The 24709-nt window shown below is 43.8% G+C and overlaps 1 protein-coding gene across 2 annotated transcripts; it reads left to right on the plus strand.

Annotated features, from left to right (window-relative positions):
- The first annotated feature begins 10931 nt into the window (after nt 1-10931).
- On the plus strand, nt 10932-20281 carry LOC310956369 (pannexin-3-like). Of its 2 annotated transcripts, XM_083926569.1 has the most exons (6): nt 10932-10999; nt 11282-11474; nt 13988-14130; nt 17805-18019; nt 18461-19212; nt 19638-20281. In XM_083926569.1, exons 2-6 carry the CDS (start codon nt 11291-11293, stop codon nt 19694-19696), a joined length of 1353 nt encoding a protein of 450 aa, XP_083782695.1. In that variant the 5' UTR covers nt 10932-10999; nt 11282-11290; the 3' UTR covers nt 19697-20281. The 2 variants fall into 2 exon arrangements, with proteins under 2 accessions (XP_083782695.1, XP_083782694.1); XM_083926568.1 differs by lacking the exon at nt 19638-20281 and having other exon boundaries at nt 18461-19614.
- The last annotated feature ends 4428 nt before the right edge of the window (nt 20282-24709 follow it).

Here is a 24709-nt window from a genome sequence, read left to right on the forward strand (position 1 = left end):
ACTCTTTACTTGCAGCAGCACTTATTAAATATCTGTAGTCTACCTCTGTTCTCCTCCTTCAGCTACATTTTCTAGTGGGAGGATTTGAATTGCAGTGGCTTCAAAATAACATAATAGGGGAAAAGCAACATGTAGTCTCGCAGTGCCAGACATATCTCCACAGCGCTGTGAAGTATTGGATTTGCTACATCTTATCAATCCGGGACCGGAGGGGAAAAAACGCTCTTGCTTGTTTATATCTTAAGCAAGCAGTGCTCTTGCAAAATAGATAGGGGAGATAGCAGAAGGGGCCTGACATCCAGCATATGAGAGGGCGCTGGATGATGGCCTTGGCCCAGCGCTGTTCAGCCAGCCAGCCCCGCTAGGCTACATGTGATGAGGTGATTAGTACTTGACATTAGCATGAGGAAGCAATGCTCTCAATAATCATATGTGGGAGGAAATCATCATATTTATAAAGATTATCTAATAAAAAAAACTTGTTGGGGCATCACAACATTTCTTCTATAACTATTCCACACATGAGATGCTGTACAGCAGGTCAGAAACAGAGTAGCCAGTGACCCTATATGAACAGTAGAAACACTGGTTGGAGAGCAAGTGGGATACAATGTAAATCTATTATTCTATCCCATACAGCAGCTCGGGTATAGGCATTTTAATTTATCATGGGTTGGCATCAGCTTCAGCAGCAGGTCATAAATCATTTACTATTGTTTCTTTTTTAATTAATACAGAGTCAGCTTGCTGCTGTATAGTTTGGTTCACTTCAGGCCAGAAATATTCAAAATTCAATGAATACAATACTTAATAATGCAAGAATGGTCAGCTAAAATACATTTTCCGTACACATGTGGAAATATGTTGTTGTATGCTGTTTTTTTTTCTGTTACACACCCTGGACAGTTCAGCAGTCTATCACAGGGCCATGTTTAGACAGACGAACCTGTGAAGTCCAATAAAATACGTGCAAGTGCACATTCCTGGTAGAATACTTGAAATGTGGCGTGAATGCCATATTTTGTTGACCTGCAAATGAATATCACTGTTAGTGTCTGTGCTGTTTGTTATATGGTTGTCAAAACAGTAAGCCTTCAATCTCATAAGCAGAGCTAATGGTGTGATGCACAAATTAGGCTTTCTTTATTTTCTGAGTCCACTAGATAGAGCTCTCTCTTCAACAAAGGGTTGAAAACACACAGAATCACCATTCATTGAGCCCTTTTCTTTAAAACCAGAGCTCCATCTAGTGGACTTAACAAGTACAATAATGCTTCATGAAGCTTCATGGAGACTACTTTGCCACATCACTATCTACAGGCCAATTTATGAAAGACAAACAGTGTTTTACATCTAAATTTGATCCACAACTCCTCATACCTGAATGCTATTTAAAGCTGACTAGAGCAGCAATAATTAATATTTTTTATTAAGAAGGGATGAAATGAAAACTTGTATGTGAAATGAGTTGTTCATAGTGACAACATAATCAACAGACTTATCTTTACAGAGTATTTTAGCATCTTTTAGCTCACTGTTTTGGTTTTACATCTTTTCTGTTTTGGTTCACTCTCACTGCTCTCATCAGCATCATTTCCAGCCACAGCTAGCAGCTATTTTCAACAAAAACCCACAGTTTTCCACTGACTTCCTGTATCAATTTGACTTTGATTCCCAAGCTCCTGATTCAATTTGACAGAAAGAATTGACCCCAAAGCAGTTACATAAATGCCTTTTTTACATGAACATACTACAGCAAACAGCAGTCAACACAATAAAGTGTAACTCTACAGACTCTAAAGTCAGTGAGAAATGTGTGACAATTTTATTCAGATATTGAGGTCAGAGGTTGTTACGTCCCAATATGAAACTGTGAGTAACTATTGATGTCATCAGACAGAAGGATGGGCCCACCACTCGCAAGAAGAACCACTTGGGTCGGGTGCGCTGCTGCATGGGTGGCAGTGAAGGTGGCTCTTGGGACGTGGAATGTCACCTCTCTGTCGGGGAAGGAGCCGGAGCTTGTGCGGGAGGTGAAACGCTACCAGTTAGATCTGGTGGGGCTTACCTCCACACACAGTCTCAGTTCTGGAACTGTACTCCTGGATATGGGTTGGACCCTATTCTTCTCTGGAGTTGCCCAGGGTGTGAGGTGCCGGCTGGTGTGGGGATACTCCACAATAAAGTGTAACTCTACAGACTCTACAGATACTCACAAACCCCCGGCTGAGCGCCGCGGTGGTGGAGTTCACCCCGGTGGACGAGAGGGTCGCCTCCTTAAGCCTGCAGGTGGTAGGGGGGAAAACTCTGACTGTTGTTTGTGCATATGCACCGAACAGCAGTTCAGAGTATTCGGCCTTCTTGGAGACCCTGAATGGAGTCCTGCATGGGGCTCCAGTAAGGGGAATCCATAGTTCTGCTGGGAGACTTCAACGCCCACGTGGGCAATGATGAAGGCACCTGGAGAGGCGTGATTGGGAGGAACGGCCTCCCTGATCTTAATACGACTGGTCGTCAGTTATTAGACTTCTGTGCTAGTCACGGATTGTCATGCTCATAAGTGTACATGGTACCAGAGCACCCTAGGCCAAAGGTAGATGATCGATTTTGTGATCGTATCATCTGATCTGAGGCCGGTTGTTTTGGACACTCGAGTGAAGAGAGGGGCAGAGCTGTCAACTCATCACCATCTGGTGATGAGTTGGGTCAGAGGATGGGAGAAGATTCTGGACAGACCAGGTAAGCCCAAACAAGTAGTGCGGATGAACTGGGAACGTCTGGAGAAGGCCCCTGTCAGAGAGATCTTCAACTCACACCTCCGGCAGAGATTTTCTGGCATCCCTGTGGAGGTTGGGGGTATTGAACTGGAGTGGGCAATGTTCAAATTGCTGAAGCTGCAGCGGTGAGCTGTGGCCTCAAGGTCTTAGGTGCCTCAAGTGGCGGTAACCCTCGGACACCGTGGTGGACACCGGTGGTGGAAGCTGTCCGATTAAATAAGGAGGCCTTCTGGGATATGATATCCCAGAAGACTCCGGAGGCAGTTGCAAGGTACCGACAGGCCAGAAGGGCTGCAGCCTCTGCTGTGTCAGAGGCAAAGCAGCGGGTGTGGGAGGAGTTCGGAGAAGTCATGGAGAAGGACTTTCAGGCGGCACCAAGGTGCTTCTGGAAAACCATTCGACACCTCAGGAGGGGGAAACGGGGAACTGTCCAAGCTGTTTACAGTAAGGACGGGATGCTGGTGACCTCAGCCGATGAGGTAATCGGGCAGTGGAAGGAGCATTTTGAGGAACTCTTTAATCCGACTAACACGCCCTCTTTTTTAGAGGCAGAGCTGGAGGCTGATGGGGAATCATTGTAAATATCTCTGGCGGAAGTCACTGAGGTAGTCAAACAACTCCACGTTGGCAAAGCCCCAGGAATTGATGAGGTTCGTCCAGAAATGCTGAAAGCTTTGGGTTTGGAGGGGCTGTCTTGGTTGACACGTCTCTTCAACATTGCGTGGAAGTCTGGGACAGTGCCAAGGGAGTGGCAGACTGGGGTGGTGGTTCCTCTGTTTAAAAAGGGGGACCACAGGGTGTGTGCCAATTACAGGGGTATCACACTACTCAGCCTCCATGGTAAAGTCTACTCCAAGGTGCTGGAAAGGAGGGTTCATCCTATAGTTGAACCTCAGATTGAAGAGGAACAATGCGGATTCCGTCCTGGATGTGGAACAACGGACCAGCTCTTCACTCTCACAAGGATCCTGGAGGGGGCCTGGGAGTATGCCCATCAAGTCTACATGTGTTTTGTGGATTTAGAGAAGGCATATGACCAGGTCCCTCGGGTGATACTGTGGGAGGTGCTGTGGGAGTATGGGGTGAGGGGGTCACTTATGTGGGCCATCCAATCTCTATACACCAAAGCGAGAGCTGTTTCCGGATCCTCGGCAGTAAGCCGGATTCGTTCCCGGTGGGGGTTGGCCTCCGCCAGGGGTGCGCTTTGTCACCAATCCTGTTCGTGATTGTCATGGACAGGATATCGAGGCGTAGTCGTGGTGGAGAGGGGTTGCAGTTCGGACGGCTGGGATCTCGTCTCTGCTTTTTGTAGATGATGTGGTCCTGATGGCATCGTCGGTCAGTGACCTTCAGCACTCACTGGATCGGTTAGCAGCCGAGTGTGAAACGGCTGGGATGAGGATCAGCACCTCTAAATCTGAGGCCATGGCTTTCAGCAGGAAACCGATTACTCCAGGTAGGAAATTCAAGAAGTACCTCGGGTGAACTCATGTTCACGAGTGAGGGGACAATGGAGCGTGAGTTTGGCCGGAGAATTGGAGCAGCGGGGTCGGTGTTGCAGTCGCTCTACCGTACCGACGAAAAGAGAGCTGAGCCAGAAGGCAAAGCTCTCAATATACTGGTCAATCTTCATTCCTACCCTCACCTATGGTCATGAAAGCTGGGTCATGACCGAAAGAACGAGGTCGCGGGTACAAGCGCCCGAAATGGGTTTTCTCAGGAGGGTGGCGGGAGTCTCCCTCAGAGATAGGGTGAGAAGTTCAGCCATCCGTGAGGAGTAGAGCCGCTGCTCATTTGCGTTGAAAGGAGCCATTCGAGGTGGTTCGGGCATCTAGTAAGGATACCCCCTGGGAGCCTCCCTAGGGAGGAGTTCCAGGCACATCCAGCTGGGAGGAGGCCTCAGGGAAGACCCAGGACTAGTTGGAGAGATTATATCTCCACACTGGCCTGGGAACGACTCGGGATCCCCCAGTTAGAGCTGGTTAATGTGGCCCGGGAAAGGGAAGTTTGGGGTCCCCTGCTAAAGCTGCTGCCCCCGCGACCCGACCCCGGATAAGCGGTTGAAGATGAGATGAAAAAAAAAATCAAAAGGAACAATGTAGGTCAGCAAACGAAAAAGTGTGCTTGTCACACAAACAGGCAGAGGCTGATCTACAATGAGAAAGTGTGCTGTAAATTATGCAAACTTCACACACATAGTCAGCTGCCTGCCTGCCCCCGCGACACAAGATGAGATGAGAGGGGAAGGCAGAGGATCTCCTCCATTCCTTTTATAAAGGAGCTTATTGCACACCAATCACTCACTCAAACAGCCACACATGCAGCAACCTGGAGAATTAAAGAGGACACACAAACACACACACTCCTATGTAACAGAGGTCAAGGGAATCCTTTGAAAATGGTCATGCTAGTTTTTCCATCACCAAAATTGAGCCTAACTTTGTAAATGATTAATTATATAGTCATAACAAGCTAGCATGTTATGATTAGTACCAACAGATTCCCTAGGTCTTCTCGTTTCACATGATTCAGATATCGGATTACTGGAATGATTGCAAGATGGCACCGCTGCCTCAGTGTTTTGCTTGCGCAGTGGTTTTTCTTGTTATGTTAGTTAATTTGGTGTTTTGTGATACGACTTGAAGGTCTTTCTCCAGAGTATCAGGGAAACAACTCCTATGGATTTATTTCCCAATTTTCTCATCCCATCCGTGGAAATACTGGACATTTTGGTCAAAGGTGCGCTCACCTTTGCACATGCAGTAAAATGGTGCAGGAGAGGAAGACGTGCCGGTGCGCTTGTGCGGCTTCGCAGATGTGGGCTACACACTCCGGTACTGGGAATAGTCCTTTCTAACGTCAGATCACTGTGCAAAGAACTTCAGCTACTGGTGAGAAAGAACAGAGACTATTCATCACCTTGTGTTTTTATGCTTTACTGAAAGTTGGCTGTGTGGATCCATACCTGACTCTGCACTGCAGCTGGCAGGCTTCCAGCTGTTCAGAGCAGACCGCGACACAGAGCTTTCGGGAAAAACTAAAGATGGAGGTATCTGTTTCTACATCAACAGTGACTGGTGTAAAAATGTAACAGTGATGCTAAAATATTGTTCCCCTGCTCTGGAAACCTACATCATCAACTGCAAACCCTTCTACCCCCCCCTGTGAGTTTGCTTCATTCACGCTGGTCTGTGTTTCCATCCCACCACAGAACAACGCCAGCTGGCTGACCAGATACGCTGTGTGAAGTGGACTTACCCGGACTCCTTTGTTATTGTCCTTGGTGACTTTAATAGAGGCAATCTCAGGCATGAACCCCCCAGCTGATTAAATGCCTGACCAGAGAGGAGAAGACTCACTGCTCGACTACATTCAACAGAGCCTATCACACTGTCCCCCGTGCTGCACTGGGCTACTCTGACCACACCATGGTTCACCGGATTCCTGCATACAGGCAGAAACTAAAACTCTCTAAACCTGTTGTGAGGACATCGAAAAGAAGTGGACCAGTGAGGCTGTGGAGGATCTTCAGGAGGGCTTGGACTGCACTGACTGGGATGTTTTCAGGTCTTCCACAAACAGTCTGGATGAGTACAAAGATGCTGTGAAATCAGCTTCTGTGAGGACAGCTGTGTACCACCACGCACCAAGGTAATCTACAACAACAACAAACCCTGGTTTACAGCAGAACTCAGACAGCTATGGTTGGAAAAGGAAGAAGCGTTCAGGAGTAGGGACAAAGAACGGTTTAAAGAGTCTAAATACAAGTTTTGTAAAGCAGTGAGCGATGCTAAACGCATGTACTCAAAGAAACTCAAACAGCACTTCTCAGCAAACGACTCAACATCCGTCTGGAAGGGTCTGAGGCTGCTCACTAACTACAAACTACCACTGCCGTTTTGAACAATGCAGGCCTGACACCATCCCCCGTATCTGCAGCCATCAGCCCCTGATTACCACCCCCTCCTCCCCCACCGCAGTAGGAGCCCAGGCATTTCCTCAACTTCCCACCTCTGAGACCCCCCCCCCCCCCCCCCCCACACACACACACACACTTCATCTCTCTTCGTTTTGGAGAGAGACGTCTTCAGGAGGCAGAATCCCCTAAAAGCAGCTGGACCAGACTCTGTCTCCCCCTCCACCCTGAAGCACTGTGCTAATCCGCTGTATCCAGTGTTCACATACATTTTTATCACCTTCCTGGAGACATGCCACGTACCAGCCTGCTTCAAATCCTCCACCATCATCCCCATCCCCAAAAAACAAGGCCCACAGAACTCAATTACTACAGACCTTCTCTTTGACCTCTGTGGTTATGAAATCCTTTGAGCGCCTTGTCCTGTCCAACCTCAAATCCATCACAGACCCACTCCTGAACCCCCTGCAGTTCGTCTACAGAGCCAACAGTCTGTGCATGACGCTGTAAACATGGCCCTCCACTTCATCCTCCAGCACCTGGACTCAGCAGGAACCTATGCCAGGATCATGTTTTTGGCTTCAGCTCTGCCTTTAACACCATCATCCCCACCCTGCCCGACTCCACAAGCAGGTGGATCACCTGTCTGACAGGACGCAGCATGTGAAGCTGGGGAAGCACGTCTCCAACTGCCTGACCATCAGCACCGGTTCCCCTCAAGGCTGCTACTTTCTCCAATTCTTTTCTCCCTGTACACCAACACCTCAACACCAGTCCATCAAACTCCTGAAGTTTGCAGATGACACCCCCCTAGCTGGACTGATCTCTGATGGAGATGAGACTGCCTACAGGTGGGACATTGACCACCTGGTGACTTGGTGTGGACAAAATAACTTAGAGCTCAATGCTCTAAGGAGAGATGGTTGTGGACTTCAAAAGGAACACAGCCCCATGACCCACATCACCCTGTGTGACTCCACAGTCAACTCTGTGGAGTCCTTCATCAGCCAGGACCTCAAGTGGGAGCAGAACCTCAGCTGCATCCCCAAGAAAGCACAGCAAAGGATGTGCATCCTGCGGCAGCTGAAGATAATCAACCTGACAAAGGCAATGATGGTGCACTTATACATCTCCATCATTAGTCCATCCTTACCTCCTCCATCACCATCTGGTACGCTGCTGCTACTGTGAAGGACAAAAACAGACTGCAGCGTATCATCCGCTGTGCTGAAAAGGTGATCGGCTGCAACATGTCATCCCTCCAGGACCTGCACACCTCCAGGACACTGAGGCGAGCAGAGAGGATCATGGGAGACCCCTCCCACCCCAGACATAGACTCTTTAAAACACTCCCCTCTGGCAAGAGGCAGAGGTCTGTAAAGACCAAAACTTCATGCCACAAGAACAGCTTCTTCCCCTCTGCAACTGGCCTCTTCAACATAAAGGTCCGTGCCCCCCCATGGACACACACTCTACCTCTCACTGCCCCAAGTCCCCCCACCCATGACAACCCCTGACCATTACACATTATATTGACATCCACATACTCCTGGCGTGTTACATTAATGCCATCGCCTGCACATATGCACATTTTACTTTATATTTTTATTCTATATCTATAATATTTTAATGTCTTTTTTTATTTAGTTGTTCGTGCTACATTAAGTGCATTGATTCTGTGTTTCTTATGTGTATATTTGTTTATTTGTATCCGCTATGCACAAAGTCGCCAGGTCAAATTGCTGGTATGTAACCTGCTTACATACTTGGCAATAAAGTTGATTCTGATTCTGATTCTGAATGAAAATACTTTCAAATTGTATATTTGATGTTTTAATTCCAGCCCTATTTTAACATGTTCAAATAGCAGACAGGCAAAGTTGCTTGTGAATTTTTAGCAACTTAATGGAGCTCTTGGTTAAAAGAATAAAGAGTAAAGAATAAAAAATAAATGTCCCCAAAGCAATTTCAGGGCGCACTCACACTGTCCTTCTGCACCGGGCCAAAACCGTTTTTTCTGGCTAAAGCCTAGTGCGTTTGACCAGTGTGAGTGCACCCGCTCCGCGCATAACTGCGGACAGCGGGCCGCCCATGGCCCGCCTGAGAGAGGTGGGCTTTTGTAGAGCGCGTTTGCACATGTACGAGCACGATCGTGCGCACGTGTACGAGCACGAGCACGAGGCCTGCGGCGGTTCTGACGTAAGTTATGTGCGCCTGTTCCGACATAGAAAATAGAAGGACGGACCATGCGTGGACATTTAACAACAACAATGGCGGCGAAAGGTTCACGTTCGTGTGATGCGGAGGTGGAGTGTTTACTGCAGATTTTTTCGGAAGAAAATATTCAAAAACAGTCGGACAAGACGCACAAAAACTCAGAGGTCTATGGAAAGATTTGTAAACAAAGCGACGCATCGCGATGACGTCAATCAATGCGTGTGACGTGTTACGGCGTGATGACGTATGGACAGCAAGAAGCATTTGCGCGAGGCCCAGGCAGTGTGAGTACAAACGGGCCTGGGGCTCGGGGGGGGAGGGGACAAGTACCCTAAAGCCCAGGGCGCGGTGCGGAAGGACAGTGTGAGTGCACCCTCAGGCGTTAGAGTGACAGTCGATGGTGGGAAGTTGGTTTCGACTTCGTTAGTGCTCTATTGAGTCTTAACGACAGTCGTTGGAGTCCAAGGAGGCCATTTGTGAACAGTTATTCATTGAGTTTAGATTGTTGAATCTCCTGGGAAGGGTTGAAATGGCTGCATTGTAAATTGGAGATAAGTGGTGTCTCAGACCTCCTCCTCTGTTTAGGATAACGATGACCTGGAAAAATGAGAACATTCACAGGCTTATTGCTCAATGAATGGTAATTTAGTGTGATTTCAAACCTTTGTTGAACAGGGAGCTCCATCTAGTGGAAAATAAAGGAATGGTTCAGGTAGCTTCATGAAGCCTCATTCACCCATCACTAGAAAAATGTCCAAGTTGTGTTTACACCTTGTTTCTGATGCCTCTAAGTGGATGGAAAATTCTGTTATTTCAGGTTTATGGTTTCTTTAAGTTAATTCTTATGTGATCATGGTTCACAGTGACTGTTGATAGAATATGAGACTTAAACAGTACAAGATGATAACTCCAAACATGTTTTGAGTGCAAATTCCCCCTTTGCGTTTCTATTCCACCACTGCAGTAGCCTGGGAACAAGAGAAACAGATTTCCAGCAGGCCGGATCCTGGGTGGACCAATCACAACCACTTATCTCAAAAATGAACTGTGGTGTTCCAGACTACTTATGCCAACTAAACTGCAGCTCAGCAAGAAAACAATATCACAACATCACAGAAAGAGGATTTAGTGCTAAGAAAAATACTTGTTAAGATATCCACTTGATTTGTCAAGCTCACACTGCTAAAGCCTCATATTAGCTTCAGTTTGAATAATGAAATTTCACACGTAGCTGATTGTGGAATTTGTTCCCCATCTCTTACATTTGGATCAGGTCAGAAAGGGATCTCTTCACAAGCCAGCAGGTCCAAGAGGAAGGATTACAATGAGAAAATGTGCATTTGAACCCTTGACTACTATTTTCAAACAGTTTTAAACCAAGACTTTAACTGAGCAATGCTGATCTTTTTTCTGGTGATAACAATCCTGTTTGTAGAGACATAATTCAACACACTGAACTGCAATTGACAAATGGCTGTCTCTCCTTAATTTACTGCAGAAATACAAAAAAATACAATACAGATCACCTGTAATGGCCAAATGTTTGTTTGTTTGTTTCATGAGTGTTCCACATGTTTTCAGAAAAACTACACTGAAGTTCTTCACATCCACAGAGATCCTTTCAGAGCCATTTAATGAAATATATTTTTACAGTTAGTTTTTATCAAACACATAAAAATGCAATAGACAGAATCATGTTTTGTACAGTTTCTCAGCCAGCGGTTGCTCAGAGGCTGAAGTGCATTCAAAATAGCTCCGAATGACAGAGGCTGCAAAAGCCACTGGCACTAGTTCACTTGTTTGAAGTGGGCCACAGCCACCGTGCTTCACAGCGTGGACTGCAAAGCCCAGTGTCGGATAGTGGATGTCTGCTCTAGTCAGTGCCATCTGGGCGCCTACATGCTCCCAGATGTCCACTCTGTAATTAGAGTCAGACCCGGTTCAGCCTGGTCCAGCCCAGATTCAACCTCTCATTTACAGAGGCCCTCCCTGAATACTTAAGAAGCTTTCCAACACTGTGCAGGCCTTTAGAGGAGCTCTGCAAAAATATTTTCTAACAGTATCACCAAAGAAAGCTGGAAGACTTAAGGTAAGTTGGCAATAATCTTTTTTGAGGACATTTCTTTTAAAATGTTTATTGCATTTCTCCCACATTGGAATAGCAATCCACTTCTCTAGAGGTATTTCTGCTCTATAATATCACACATATAAAGTGAAGAATGATAGGGAAGATAAGGTAGAAAAAGGCAAGCAGTGACATGTGACAAAGGCCATGAGTCTGATTTGTACTTACAGCAGTGAGTGCACACAATATATTCCTTTGCTACTTGAATGTATCAAAAAAATCAACCTTTTTCTTATCACTGGGTAGGAGTTCAAAATGTCCATCGCCCAGGCGGCGGCCAAGGCCATGCTATCTGATGCCCTGCTGCAGGGCAGCCCCGGGATAAACCGGATCAGTCACCTGGAGCTGGAGCTTCCTCTGGACAAGGTCATTAAGTTTGTGTCTGTTGGCCTTCCGCTGTTGCTGGTGTGTATGGCCTTTGCCCGCGAGATCTCCCTGGGTGAGTGATGCTTTGTCTCTATCCTTTTATATCCTTTTGTCAGGACATTTTCTGTGTCTGTAACGCTGTTATGCCATGTCCTCCGTAAAGTGTACAGTTTATCCTTGAATTGCCTATTATTTTTGCTAAAGTGCATTTAGTTGAACTTGTGATAAGAATGGAATTTATACATACTAATATGAATGTACTTATAATTCCCATGGCCCGTGGTATTTTATTCAATGTTAACTCAAGGGTTTAGACCGCAATCACATTTTTCATATACTGAAGAGGAGACACAAATGTGTTATTTTTTTCAGAGCTGATTTAAAAGTCTTGAACCATGACAGCAGGCTTTTATTTTTTCACTCAGATGCATCTCCTCTTCCCTAACAATTACTACTTGAGGAAACCAAATGTTAAGAGCAATAACAATGAGCCATAATTACACGGCACTTTCCTTGACAAAATTAGGGTGCTGTAAAACAAGAGGCGAACAAACAACACCTATGATAAAAAAAAGACATTAACTGCCGGCTCCATTAAGACCTCCTTAGCATAATAGATAGTAGCAATAATGTGACAACACAAAATTACTGACAACACAAAATAACAGTCAGTCTCAGTTCTGCTGATTCTTTAACTGCCTGAAGTGTTTAAGGCCACAAAAAACATGGAAAACATGTTTTTTAAAAAGTGTGGGCATTTTTCATGTTAAAAAAAAAAGTTTTAAATGGAGCATGCCCACAAGATGTGTGTCCAAGATCATTCAAAGAACACAAAAAGTAGAGCTGATCATCTAAAGTATACGTGGCCAGTCAATAGCACAAGGATGCTGACTCCCTTGACTTTGAACTAAACATCGTCTCTCCAGAGCTGGTCTGCAATCAGCCTGATGCTCCTGATGCTAATTGCCATGGGAGATGATTGAGAGCAGCGTTCACTAACGCTGGCATTCTGTAATTACAAGGCAAAGTTCTTCTGTGGCAGCTCCCCTCTATTTGAGTCAAATGAGAGGATATGTTGATTAACTAGAAGGGGGAGGGGTGGGGGTGGGGGGCATAGAACATGATGTGGTGTCGGGGTACGCAGCTCAACTGATCCATTATGACTGCCTATCTGCTGGGATGTCAGTTTCACAACAGTGCTTGATTGCGCTGCTGTCTGGTTTACTTGCACCTGCACTCTAAGCCAAGAATGCTCGTACAAAGCACAGATATAGGGATGATCTGCCAACGGTAACTGGGGAGTGGGAGGAGGAGATAGGAGCAGTGGCAGAAATGTAGGTTCACTTGCTTTGCCAAATGGCTCACAGGGGTGGGGAGTTGAGGGGAAGAATATTTTACAAGACTTCATGAGCAGACGTGCTGTCTTTTTTTATTTAGGGGGACCTGGCAACACATACGCCCACGCATGCACTCACAAGCAAAGTGGAAAAATGGATTTCCACAGTAAGCTGTATGAGAACATAGAGTGGTGTCAGTTAGTATTATAACTTCAGCAATCACTGTAACTTAAACCTATACAAGTACCAATGCAGCTTCCATTGGTACAGTGTTCAGCAAAATACAAGATTAAACTTTTAGGAAGCCCTACAAGCACAAGAGCATTCAGTAACATCATGTTCTCTTGCTTTATTTAGTAAGCTACAAATATCAATCACATTTATGTTGTTGTGTGTTTTTACTGATCTGTTTACCTGATCTGATAACCATATGGGACACTGACCAACATAGACAATACATGTTTACATGTTTGAGTGCAGTGTCAGTCTAAAAACACAAGCTGTAACCCTTCTATCTTCCATCATAGGCTCAGCTGCCAACATTATATTTTAGGTGTCACTATCAATATGTTAAAATGTGGCTGATTAATCACACACACACACACACACACACACACACACACACACACACACACACACACACACACACACACACACGCCTGTAGTATAATTGGACCTTGTAAAGGTTGCCTATAATGAGACGGACTGGCACATCCTGACGGTAAATTAGTGGTAGTATGTTTCTACTTACAGACAGCTGGCCAGATGTGGTATTGTAAAAAATAGAAGCTAAATGTTTCTCTTCTATAAGAGAAGAGAAAGATCAGAATTAGGTGGGGCACACCCATGCGCTCTGTTTAAGGGTGGAGCGCCCTTGGGAAATGAAAGATGGGTGCAGGGCATGGATTCAAGTGGTCGGACTACGTGTGGTTATCAAGGTGAACTAAATACAAGGTGGAGGAGGCCAAATTTGGAATGGAGTCAACCAGGGTTTTAAATGCCAGGTTGCAATTTGGAAACATATGATTTCTCCAGAGAGAGAGAGAGAGACAGAGAGAGAGAGAGAGAGTGAGAGAGAGAGAGAGAGAGAGAGAGAGAGAGAGAGAGAGAGAGAGAGAGAGAGAGAGAGAGAGAGAGAGAGAGATGTATCAAGTTCTTAGAGGATTGCTTACAGGCAAATTAAAAAAGCAGAAATTAATTCCCCATATTAGCAGATCATTTTACAAATTAACATTTTTTTATTCTGCAGGGCCTCAGATCAGCTGTTTCCCTCCCAGCAATTTCACCATCAAGCAGGCCAGCTATGTAGACACATACTGTTGGGACTCTCTCATGCACCATGAGTTTGACAGCGATGGGAACTTTGAGGAGCGCTCACTCTGGGTACACAAAGTAAGTTACTTGACTTGTTTTTCCCTAGCTAATGAAGTTAAAAATGTTTTCACTTACACTTTATGCAGCAAACTGTAAAGTTGCTACATGACCATTGTATCAAACGACTACATATAAATAAAAAATAGAACATTTTATATTGATTTACAGGCCGACAACAATAACAATCTCAGTTCATGGTAAATGGACTGTTTATTTTTAAATCCCGTTGTGTGTACTTACAAATACAATAAAGTCAGTTCTGATTCTAATTAGCACTCTAATTGTAGCGACCATTCAAAGTGTGCTACACTACAGGCACCATTCATCCCATTCATGCATGCATTCATACACCGGTGGCCGAGGTTATCATACAAGGTGCCACCTGCTCATTAGATAAACATTGACTCACCCATGGCCAGGGGTGAAAGTAAGCCGGTACTGGCCGGTATGGCGTAGCACTAAAAGATTTGGAGCGGGTGTGTCGTACTGGAAAGAAAAATTTACTGGCCCTCATTTATCAATCTTGCGTGAAAACGGGCACAGATCTGAGCACAGAATTGGTCGTAGGAAAGGACACACGTGTGATTTATGAAACATTCGTATCTGACCAATCTCAGCGTACGAATGAGCGGGCCTTGATAAATGCGGCGGCTGAATTCGATCGTCATTAACATGTTATGCCCTTAAATATTCCTGTTTCGGAGGCCTCGCCCACTGAGGTCAAACATGGAGAGGAGAAACGCTGGGAAGAAAAGAAACTTTTCCATCACAGAGATCGGCATCCTGACATCTGACATGGAGCAAAATAAAGATGTACTTTTTGTCAGTCTTAAGAGTGGAATAAAAGGGGCCCATAAAAACGCTGTATGGAGAAGAATAACGGAGGCAGTTAACCCGAAGCAGCGCTCCACTGTGACCCGTGTGTGTGTGTGCGCACTGCTGAACCTGCCCTCCTGCTCTGTAGCGGGGTTTGCCAGCGGGGTTATTAGGTATTTTGTAAGGGGATAACCTTTGTCACCTAGACGAACCATACCAAAATGTTAATCATCTGATAACTTGTTTGATTTAATGCAATTTATCGAGGGTAGCCACTAACCGAGGAGATGACTTTGGCTCTGCAGTGCGCTTTCCTTTTCATTCATTCATCTTCAATCGCTTGTCCCTGTCGGGGTCGCGGGGGGCTGGAGCCGAGCTGTTTTGAAATATAAAAGCGTCACAAATTACCTGTACATTTATCGAGTGGTAGTTTTGGCGATTGATGAATGCGTATTCATTCATGGATGGTGCCTTCAGACGCACATGAGCACAATCAATTGCTCCAACCACAATTTTTATTTTTTTTATTCGTTTTTAAGAATCTGTTTTGATCTGTTCTTAATATGTGACTGCTTATGCTTAATGACAGCTGAGGTTTGGTAATTATTTTTAGCCAGATTTTTCTGTGCTGCACCGCAAATACACAGGCTGAAATTTGCGTACACGATCTCAGACCAGACGTGAAATTTGATCGTAGCTCCCACTCACGTCCAAATTGATAAATGCCAAAGTTTGCCAGGAAATTGTCGTACGGAGGTTTTTTACCGTACGTTCGTTTGATAAATGAGGGCCAATGTCTCTTAAAAAAATGCACTTTCAGTACAATAACACACATTTATTGATCTAAATGAAAAAACTTCACCTATGTATACAGTACTGTTTAGAATCAATTTGGCCAACTTTAAAGGATTTTTGGGTGTTTCCTCTTTATCAGTAACGCTGAATCTAACCACGGGGCCGCCATCTTGCCATTCTGTTGACAAAAAACAGCTATATTATTGTTGTAGCACGATCACGTGTCCAACCATGCCACTACCCGTGGCCAAAATAGTATTACACTATGAAGAAACTAGTTCTGCATAAAACAAAAACGCTGATCGATAAATTTCAGCGACAAACCTTTTTTTTGTAGTTTAGCATGACCTTGCAGAGGGATATTCAAATCATGATTCAAATAGATCTCTTTGATAAGATAAGGAAGAGAGGACAAGAGAAAAATAAAAAAAGTAATAATGCAGAGAAAAATGTATAATATGATTAAGAGAAAAGACTGCAGCAATGATGAAACAATAGGTACCAGGTAAAGTTAGCAGAACAATATCCATGGAAGATAAAAAGTCAAGATAGTTTTCAACTGTTCAGTTAAAATGTTATTAAAATGATTATGTTGTTGAAATGATTTGTTTGCAATTTATTTGTAATCAAAAACTGATGCAGGGGGATGAAAGAGTGATACTAGTGTGATAAAAAGTACTAGAGTGATAAGTAGTTCTAGTGAATGCTTGATAAGTAGACTATAATAAATAATAAAGTGTATTTTTTCTGTGCACTGTGCACAAACTATGGGTCAATATGTAAGTACCGACAAGAAATAAAAACTACTTTCACCCCTGCCCATGGCCCAGAAATTGGAAACAATTCAATTCTGTGCCTAAAGACACTTACTGAACAGCACAATGCTAAATATGCTGCTCTGTTCTGCATTTCCTGAAGCTTTTCCTGCTCTTTTTGTGCAGCACTTAGCAGTAGTCAAGATGAGACAATATTGTGGCTGGTATTACCTGAAGGTGTAACTTAGACTAAGATGTGGGGAGCGCTTCAGAAACCCCTTTTCCCATTTTTACAGCTAGAAAGGTTACTCATCAAGTGTGACTAAAAATTTTAGCCTCACTGACTTGATTTTTGGAAGTATCCTTAATTGAGAGATATGTTTGATTTCCTACCATTAGTATATAATTTGAGCCAAAAAACATAAATTTAGTCCTTGACACATTGGTAATCAAATAGTTTTATCTACCCATTTTAAAAACTGAATGTTGACTATGTAGAATCTTTATTAAAAAAACATATTTTTAACAAAATAATAAACCCACGGTTTGCCAGGGTTGTCTGTTGTTGGGTGCTTCGGAGCCTCAGTGAAGGGGACGCGCAAAAACCAGAGTCAATATAGGCCAAGCATTCACTCCATGGACTGAGATAAAGAAGTTCAACTGCAATAAAACGCACACCCAAATGGCTACGTTTCTCCTAGTGCTAAGCTAACTTTCATGTTTAACAGTAACAGCTAACGCTAACTGTCAGTCAAACTTCTCTGCAATACTTGTTTTTATTTGGTTGCCGTGTGATTTACCGGAGGGGATGGGTTCAAACAGGTTTAAACAGTCTCTGGTCTCCTGTAGCTACTGGGCCGGGTCTAACGAACCTGGCAACCCGACTGCTGGAAGTATTTTTTGTTGTTGCCACTACTATCGTGAGACACTAGATGGCGGTGTTCTGCTCATGCTCCATATTCAACCTTTAAATTTAGTTGTGGCATATCATTAATAAATACAGAGAAAAGTAAAGGCCCTAAGCAACTTCCCTGTGGGGCGCCATACTGTAGCATCCTTGTTTCAGAAAAACTACCTCAAAAGAAGACCTTTTGTGTTTTACCAGTCAGCCATATTCTCCAAAACCAATTAAAAAGTATTCAGATGCAGTGCTGTTGACAGGCCCAGTCAAATTAAAGTTGTTCAAAACCAGAACTTGTGGTTGTTCATTTGTAATACTGGGTTGAGAAGCCATTGTTTATGTGACACATGTGCTACTTTCAACTATTTTCTCCCGCTCCATTTGCCTCTCCTCTATGTTAACCTTTTCTCTCATTGTCCATCCAGATGTTCCCCTACTCTCTTCTAGCCATGGCTGTGTTGATGTACCTGCCGGCTCTGATCTGGCGCCAGCTCGTCATGCCCTCACTCGGCTCAGACCTGCTCTTCATAATTGATGAACTGGACAAGTCATACAACCGCTCAATCCGACTGGCCCAGAACATTCTGGATATGCGCCAGAACACAAAGAACCCTCTCACATTTCAGGCAGAACTGCAAAGGTAATAGACCAACAACTATTGGCTTGTAGTAAAAATGTATTTGCTCTTTGTTTCTTTCAAACAAAATTCTTGCATATTAATGTTTTTAGTAACCTGATCGTTAGAGTATTGAATTGCCCCCAAAATAGAATATGATATTCTATGGGTCACAGAAGTGATCTTGTGCTGTCAATTTAAATGTCTTGATAAATTGGAAAAATTTGGTTTGGGAAAGTGAAGAGTAGAGTTCTCCTTTTCCTTAGCAACTACCATCAATATACCCTTGTGCCAGGCTCTTAACAGTTGTAGAGGACTATTGTAGGTGTGGGGTGGGCAGCGCCTAGAGAAGCCAAAAGTAGAAGATCATGGTTGGGTTGGGATGCTCCCGGCTAGGAATGTGTGTTGAAGTATGAACATGAAGAAGGACGTGGTGCTGAGTTTCTTTTCCTTCTCCAATTGCAGGGCCAAGAAGAAGCGATACTTTGAGTACCCTCTGCTGGAGAGATACATGCAGTGCAAACAAAACTCCTATTTCCTTGTTAGCATGCTTTTTTTGCGGGGCTTCCTCCTGCTGACCTTCATTACGGCTGCCTGTCTCTACCTGGCCTACTTCCACCTCTCTGCCTTCCTGCAGGATGAGTTCAGCTGCTTTGTCCGCACGGGCATGCTGCGGGATCAGAACTGGGTTCCTGAACTGATTCAGTGTAAAATGATTGGCCAGTTGGTTTTTCAGGTGATAAGTGTGGTCAACGGTGCCATCTACGTCCTGTTGGCTCCTATTGTCCTCTTCAGCCTGATTCGGCTCTTTGTTTGGGACACTACCTTTATCTCTGTCTATGAGGTCCTCCCAGCCCTCGACCTCATCAACCGCCGTAGACTGGGCTGCCCACTGAACGACCTCAATGTCCTCCTGCTCTTCTTGCGTGCCAACGTAGCTCATCTGATGTCCTATGGGAAGGTTAGGGCACTGTGCTCGCTGGCGCCACCACAGGTAGGCAACACCACTGCAGGGCAGGGTTTGAATGCAATGCTGACCCAAGAGGAGATGGAAGAGCGTGAAGAAGCTGCGCTGGAGCTGACAGAGGAGGTGGAGGAGGCCAAGGAGGAAGGGAAGCTCAACCTAGTGGATATCATGACTATTCTGGGAGCGGCCCAGGGAAGAGTGGTAAACTGCAGTGAGAAGAGGCCTCTGGTGCAGGAGAATATGAGTCTCGGTACCGTAACACTTATCTATACACTCAAACGCATTCTGCTAGTGGCTATTTTCGTCTACATCATTTGGGATGTACAGAAAATTATTAAGTGACCTCCAGACTACAGATACAGGCTATTAAAATGAATAGCAAGTGCTTTAAATAGAAGGTAGCATAAGCAGTTCTTCCTGAATAGACAGTGAATACAGAAAAGGTCATATTAAAATTTGAGATACATTTGCAGCTGTAAGCCAATTCAAGTAAAATCAGTGTTGTTTAGTCCTTTTTTCCACTGTATTGTCCGTTCATGTATTGTTCTCTCTTTCTCTTTGAAGCCAGATTGAACTGCCTATATTTCTAAAAGAGTCTTTTCCTGCAAATGTAGAATGAAAGAGATAGATTTGTGGTACTTCCTAGCCCTAACTGCCCTCTCTGTCTCTTTACAGAGCCAAACCACCAGGGCTACCATGAGTTGAAGGAGACTGCACCATTTAATCATTACTAGGCCTCCTATGGACTGAATCAATGTGATAACAATGGGGGGATTGGTACATGCTCTACAGCAGATTTTCAAGAGTACAGTACCCACAAAGACTGTGGACATCAATCAAGGGTTTCTGCAGTCTCAAGACATTTTTTTTTCTTTTTAAAACCTCTTTTAGAATTACAGGGCAAATTGTTCTGGCTTGAAATGTCAATGGATTTGGAATTGTCTTTTTTACGCATCTGTAGCTGCTGTATTTTTTAGGAGGTCAGTGAGGGCTACTGTAGAAGTCAGTGGAGAGCATGCAAGTGAAAGTGGCTGTCACAATCATAACATATTTGTGATCATGACTTGTGCATTTGTGAGAAATAGGAGTTCTGAAAGTACCTGTATGTGTCACTTGAGAGACAGAAAATAAATCTGCGGCAACTATAGATTCCATTACCAGTAAGATCCTATTCATGGACTTAATAAGAAGTAAGGTATATAATATTACTTACTTAGCTCACTTCTACTGTATAGGTTATTACTATAACACATTTAGCTGTCTGTGAAAGTTCAAGGTGCATTCTATGTAATTTCAAATAAATACAGTCTGTGTAATCACTGGTGTTTCCCTCATCAATATCCCCTATAACCCATGATTATTTTTTTCTATAGTTCTGCAGTTTTCTAATTGTATTTGTAATTTTTGACAAACAATCTTCCAATGGAATACATCAGAAAGTCACTGAACTATCCATGTGAGGACAACAGAGGGCCACTTGCCTGCAATTTCAGAGCTGGAGGGACTCAATCTGCTGCTTGTGTTCTCAGATGTCTGATACTTTTCTACAAAAGATAGATATTATATAAACATTAAGATCATATAATGACTTCAAATGGCTTACAATTGTATTAGCTGATATGTTGTATTGTATATGATGTTCAATAGTGTATGAGTTGTCCCTGGCATCACAATCATGAACCTTTTTTAATCAAAAGTGCTAATTTTGTATATTTACATGGGTTGTGTGTTTCTGCATTTCAACACAGCAATTGGTTGACTGAGAGTTGTTTTTTTGGTCAAAGTGCTTATGATTCATGTTTAACTGTTAATTAAATGATATAGGAAGCAACCAATACATAGTAAATGTGTGGCATCCACCATTAGCTGTGTGCTCCAGAGCGACCAAACGCCATCTGAGGGGAAACGTTTCGCTTGTGTCGCCATGTGTGACTGTTTTACTGAAAAAGCCAGAAACAACTGCAGCAACAGTGACTTATCCACAGAGTAAAGCATGCAATTATTTTGATGTAGTCAAAGACACAAAGGCAGGCAAATTGCCTTGTGGGTAACAGTCATTGCTGTACAGAAAGAGCACAATGTAGATCTGACACTTATAATGAACAGGTGCCTCATTTGGAAGTCCAGTTGTAATTTTGTGTGTGTGTGTGTGTGTGTGTGTGTGTGTGTGTGTGTGTGTGTGTGTGTGTGTGTGTGTGTGTGTGTGTGTGTGTGTGTGTGTGTGTGTGTGTGTTTAAACAGGAAGTCACAGGCCATGGACCACTTTATAATCATGGCATATTCAGCTCATATATGTCCAAGGTTGTCAAAGTGGGAGGCGGGCATTCTCAAGTCTCTCTTTGCAGTCCTACTGGATTCTGGCCTTTAATAGAACAGCAAATGTGGAATGTACAACAGCTAAGATGAATAGGCCCACTCTGTTCTAAGAGAAAAGGAGCATGGATGGGTTACAGTAGTTTGGGGAAATTCCACTGATGTTCCCAAAGTTTCTTTCTCCCAAAGTAACAAACTAATAAATGGCAGATGAACAAAGCAGTAGAACAAACCCTTTTTTATGTAGTTGGTGTAGTTTAAAGTTATGTCAAACAGCAATAGTAGGCTATGATGGCTCATTTATTGAGTGTCTATGGGATCAAAAAGTGATGCCTTTTTTCACACTTTGTCTGAGTGGAGGTCCACTGTCTCAGACTTTGAAAAAAAAATGTTAGGCAGCCATACTGCTTCGCTCTAAAACTTTAAAGAAAATCTGGTTATTCTTCTCATCATCAACGGTCATTCATCAGACCCCATCCTCCATCTGGCATAGAGCTAGAAAAAGGCAGACAGATGGTGATAATGAATGTTCTCAACTGTGTATTTTAAAGAGAAGCAAACTTAATTCTGAGATTAACACAAAGGCATAACTATGTAAGTATCTGCTGATGTGATGGTGTTGTATGGGCTGTATCTGGCTGGCTCAGGCCACTTGAGGGCATCATTGAGTCATGCTGAAACTAGACTCCTCACATTGTTTTGATAGCTGCAATATATTAATTTAGGGCTGCATCACAAGTGGGGTCAGTGTTGATATTTATAATTCCTGTAATCGAAACAAAAGGGAATGCAGTCTCATTCAAATCAGCCTTATCAGGCGTTTACCAGGTCCAGACTCCTCTGCCAGAGTCTGTAAAAGCTTCTGTGCTGCAGCCAATTTCCCAGAGTCAGTAAGTGTGAGGAGGCTGGTGCTGCTGTGATTGGAGCACTGGCTTTCGGAATCTAGAAATTGTTGGCAATTTTATTTGAGTTCAGCTATGTCAGCAGGCTGAACACGAACTTACTGTTTGCATCAGTGTTTTCCAAAATGTTGGGCTTGCGCTTTAAAGCAGGATTTGATTGAGTGAAATGAGAGATCAAAGGCATCCTCAGATTGCTGCCATTCCAGCCTGCCTGGATAGTGGTGATGACTCTGTTACATCCAAACAATGCTGAGGGCGATATCATCACAATTTACAAAACTCATGCAGCTCTCAGCGCAGCAGCGAGCTCTGAGCAGGATCCAAGTGAATTTGTACTTGTGTTTAACAACTCTATCTGCCCTAACCTTTTCCCTCAGCTCTGCATGAGAATTCTACTGATGGGAATGGATAGAAACATCAAATTACTTAGCACTAATCATTTTCCTCCATTGTGTAAAACAATCAAGGCACACACGTTGGGCTCTCTCTCCCAACATGTTATATATTCTAGATATCACACTGTTCTATGCATTGCACTCATAGACAGTATAAAAAATGGACAAAGCCTCTCTGTCGGGGTCCGTTCTCTCAACCTGATCCAATCGTCCTCGCTTCCGGGAGTCGCCATCTTGTCAGACTTCGCCTCATTTCCTCTGACCAAAAAAGTATGTATGTGACATTGGGGGGAGGAAAATACGTCCATCTAGCTGACGTTTACCTTCGGGACGGAGAGGTGAGGGTCAGGGGCTAACTGTCACTCAAGTAGCCACGCCCCTAATTCATACACTTTAACCTCCAATAAAATAAAAATTAGCCTGGTACAAAAAAATTCAAACCCCTCAGTGTTGTCATGGAGATATGACCTAAACATACAGACTAGAATGTTCTTTTGTCCCAGGCCTAAATAGGTTTAATTTTGCTGTGAAAACGGCCTGTTTAACATGGGGGTCAATGAGAAACTGCTCTATTAAGAAAACTTCCCCTAGTGGACACTCAGAGAATGCAGTTTTTGGCACTTCAGTATTGGTTCAACCAGGAAGTCGCTATGGTGGGGGCTTGATTGCACTGCATTCGTGAAATTTACATATATGCTATGCTATGATGTCTTCTTAGGCCTACTTTTTTTTTTTGTTTGGTTTCGGTTTCCGACCGACCCTGTAAATTTGCGTGCGCCCCAAAATTATTTTATGAGCTTGGGCAAGAAATAATAAAGAAAGAAAAAAAAGAAAAAAATTCAAATACACAAATAGGAAACTGAGACGAACTATAATTTCATTTTTGTACACCCCCTTTATTTTAAATGAAAACACCGGCTTCTCGTGGGATCTGCGTGTAGGCGTCTGGATATACAGGAGCGCTTTTTAATGCTTGACGTATGTATTGTCTCCATTGTTTGCCTATGCAACTGCGTGACCAACAAAATTGTAAGATTGGGTTTGAAATATTTAGAAAACGGTCTTAAAGAAGTCAAGCGGTGCACTTGTTAATTTGTGTCTGCAGCTGGCAAAGTGGGCCGAGCTGACAGATGGACACACCGCCAGATGTTTATTTCTGGAAAATCCTTGACTCCGTGTCCTAACAGCACGCGACGTGAGCGAGCGTCACTGATAAAATCACTTTGATTACTTAGTCTCCTGTTATAATTTCCTTATATAACTGGCAGCAAGCGATGCTGCGTTTGGAGCTGTACTTTTGTCGGACGCCCAGAACGTGTTGAAAGTGCCATGATGGAAAAAGCACAGCTGGTTATCAAGTTGAAATTATGAATTATCTAAACGAGACCTCCTCATTTCACTACGAAACCTAAATACATCTGCTGTTGTAACTAAACAGGCAAGAATGAATCTCACTACAGTGTGTCTTATCCAACTATAGCCACAGAAGCAAAAACATTTTTGTTGTTGCTTTGTTTTGTTTACAAAAAGCAACAATGAGCAATACAAAGGTATTTTCCCTATTAACTCCATGTGTAGATGTCAGGTCCATATTTATGACGATGTAACAACATAGCAATAGTCGCTTGGAAAATGCTAAAGTGCCCTCATGGGAGCCAATACGTGTGCTAAAGTGCCCTCATGTGAGCCAAAATGTCTGCTAAAGTGCCCTCATGTGAGCCAAAACATGCGCTGAAGTGCCCTCATGGGAGCCAAAATGTGTGCTAAAGTGTGTTTTGTTACTCACATTGGTCTGTATAGATTTAAGGTTATGCCGTTTGGTATGAACTGCACCAGCCGCGGTTCAGCGCTTAATGCAAGGGCGTCAAACTAGTCTTTTTTTTTTTTTTGTAGATGTTGAGTTTGGCCTGCAACTTTGCCCTAGTTTTTAAATTTGGCCCACTGTGAATTTGAGTTTGACACCGCTGGCTTAAGGAATTCTGTCACCCAGGGGTTGCAGAACACAGTTACCTACATTGATGATGTTGTTACCTTTAGTGAAACCTGGAAGGAACATATTGAGCAGGTAAGGGAGCTGTTTGAATCTTTCAGGCGGGCTGGGCTGGTAGTAAAATTGGCCAAGTGTGAGGTGGCAAGG

Source organism: Echiichthys vipera (genome assembly GCF_963691815.1).
Source record: "Echiichthys vipera genome assembly, chromosome: 14".
In the NCBI taxonomy this organism is placed as follows: domain Eukaryota; kingdom Metazoa; phylum Chordata; class Actinopteri; order Perciformes; family Trachinidae; genus Echiichthys; species Echiichthys vipera.

What these genes read in the sequence shown, in the direction of transcription:
- LOC310956369 (XM_083926568.1), top strand. Translation starts at nt 11,291, where the DNA reads ATGTCCATCGCCCAGGCGGCGGCCAAGGCCATGCTATCTGATGCCCTG. An exon ending in TGCCCGCGAGATCTCCCTGG is followed by an intron (nt 11,475 to 13,987) that starts GTGAGTGATGCT and finishes TTTATTCTGCAG; the next exon opens with GGCCTCAGATCAGCTGTTTC. An exon ending in GCTCACTCTGGGTACACAAA is followed by an intron (nt 14,131 to 17,804) that starts GTAAGTTACTTG and finishes TTGTCCATCCAG; the next exon opens with ATGTTCCCCTACTCTCTTCT.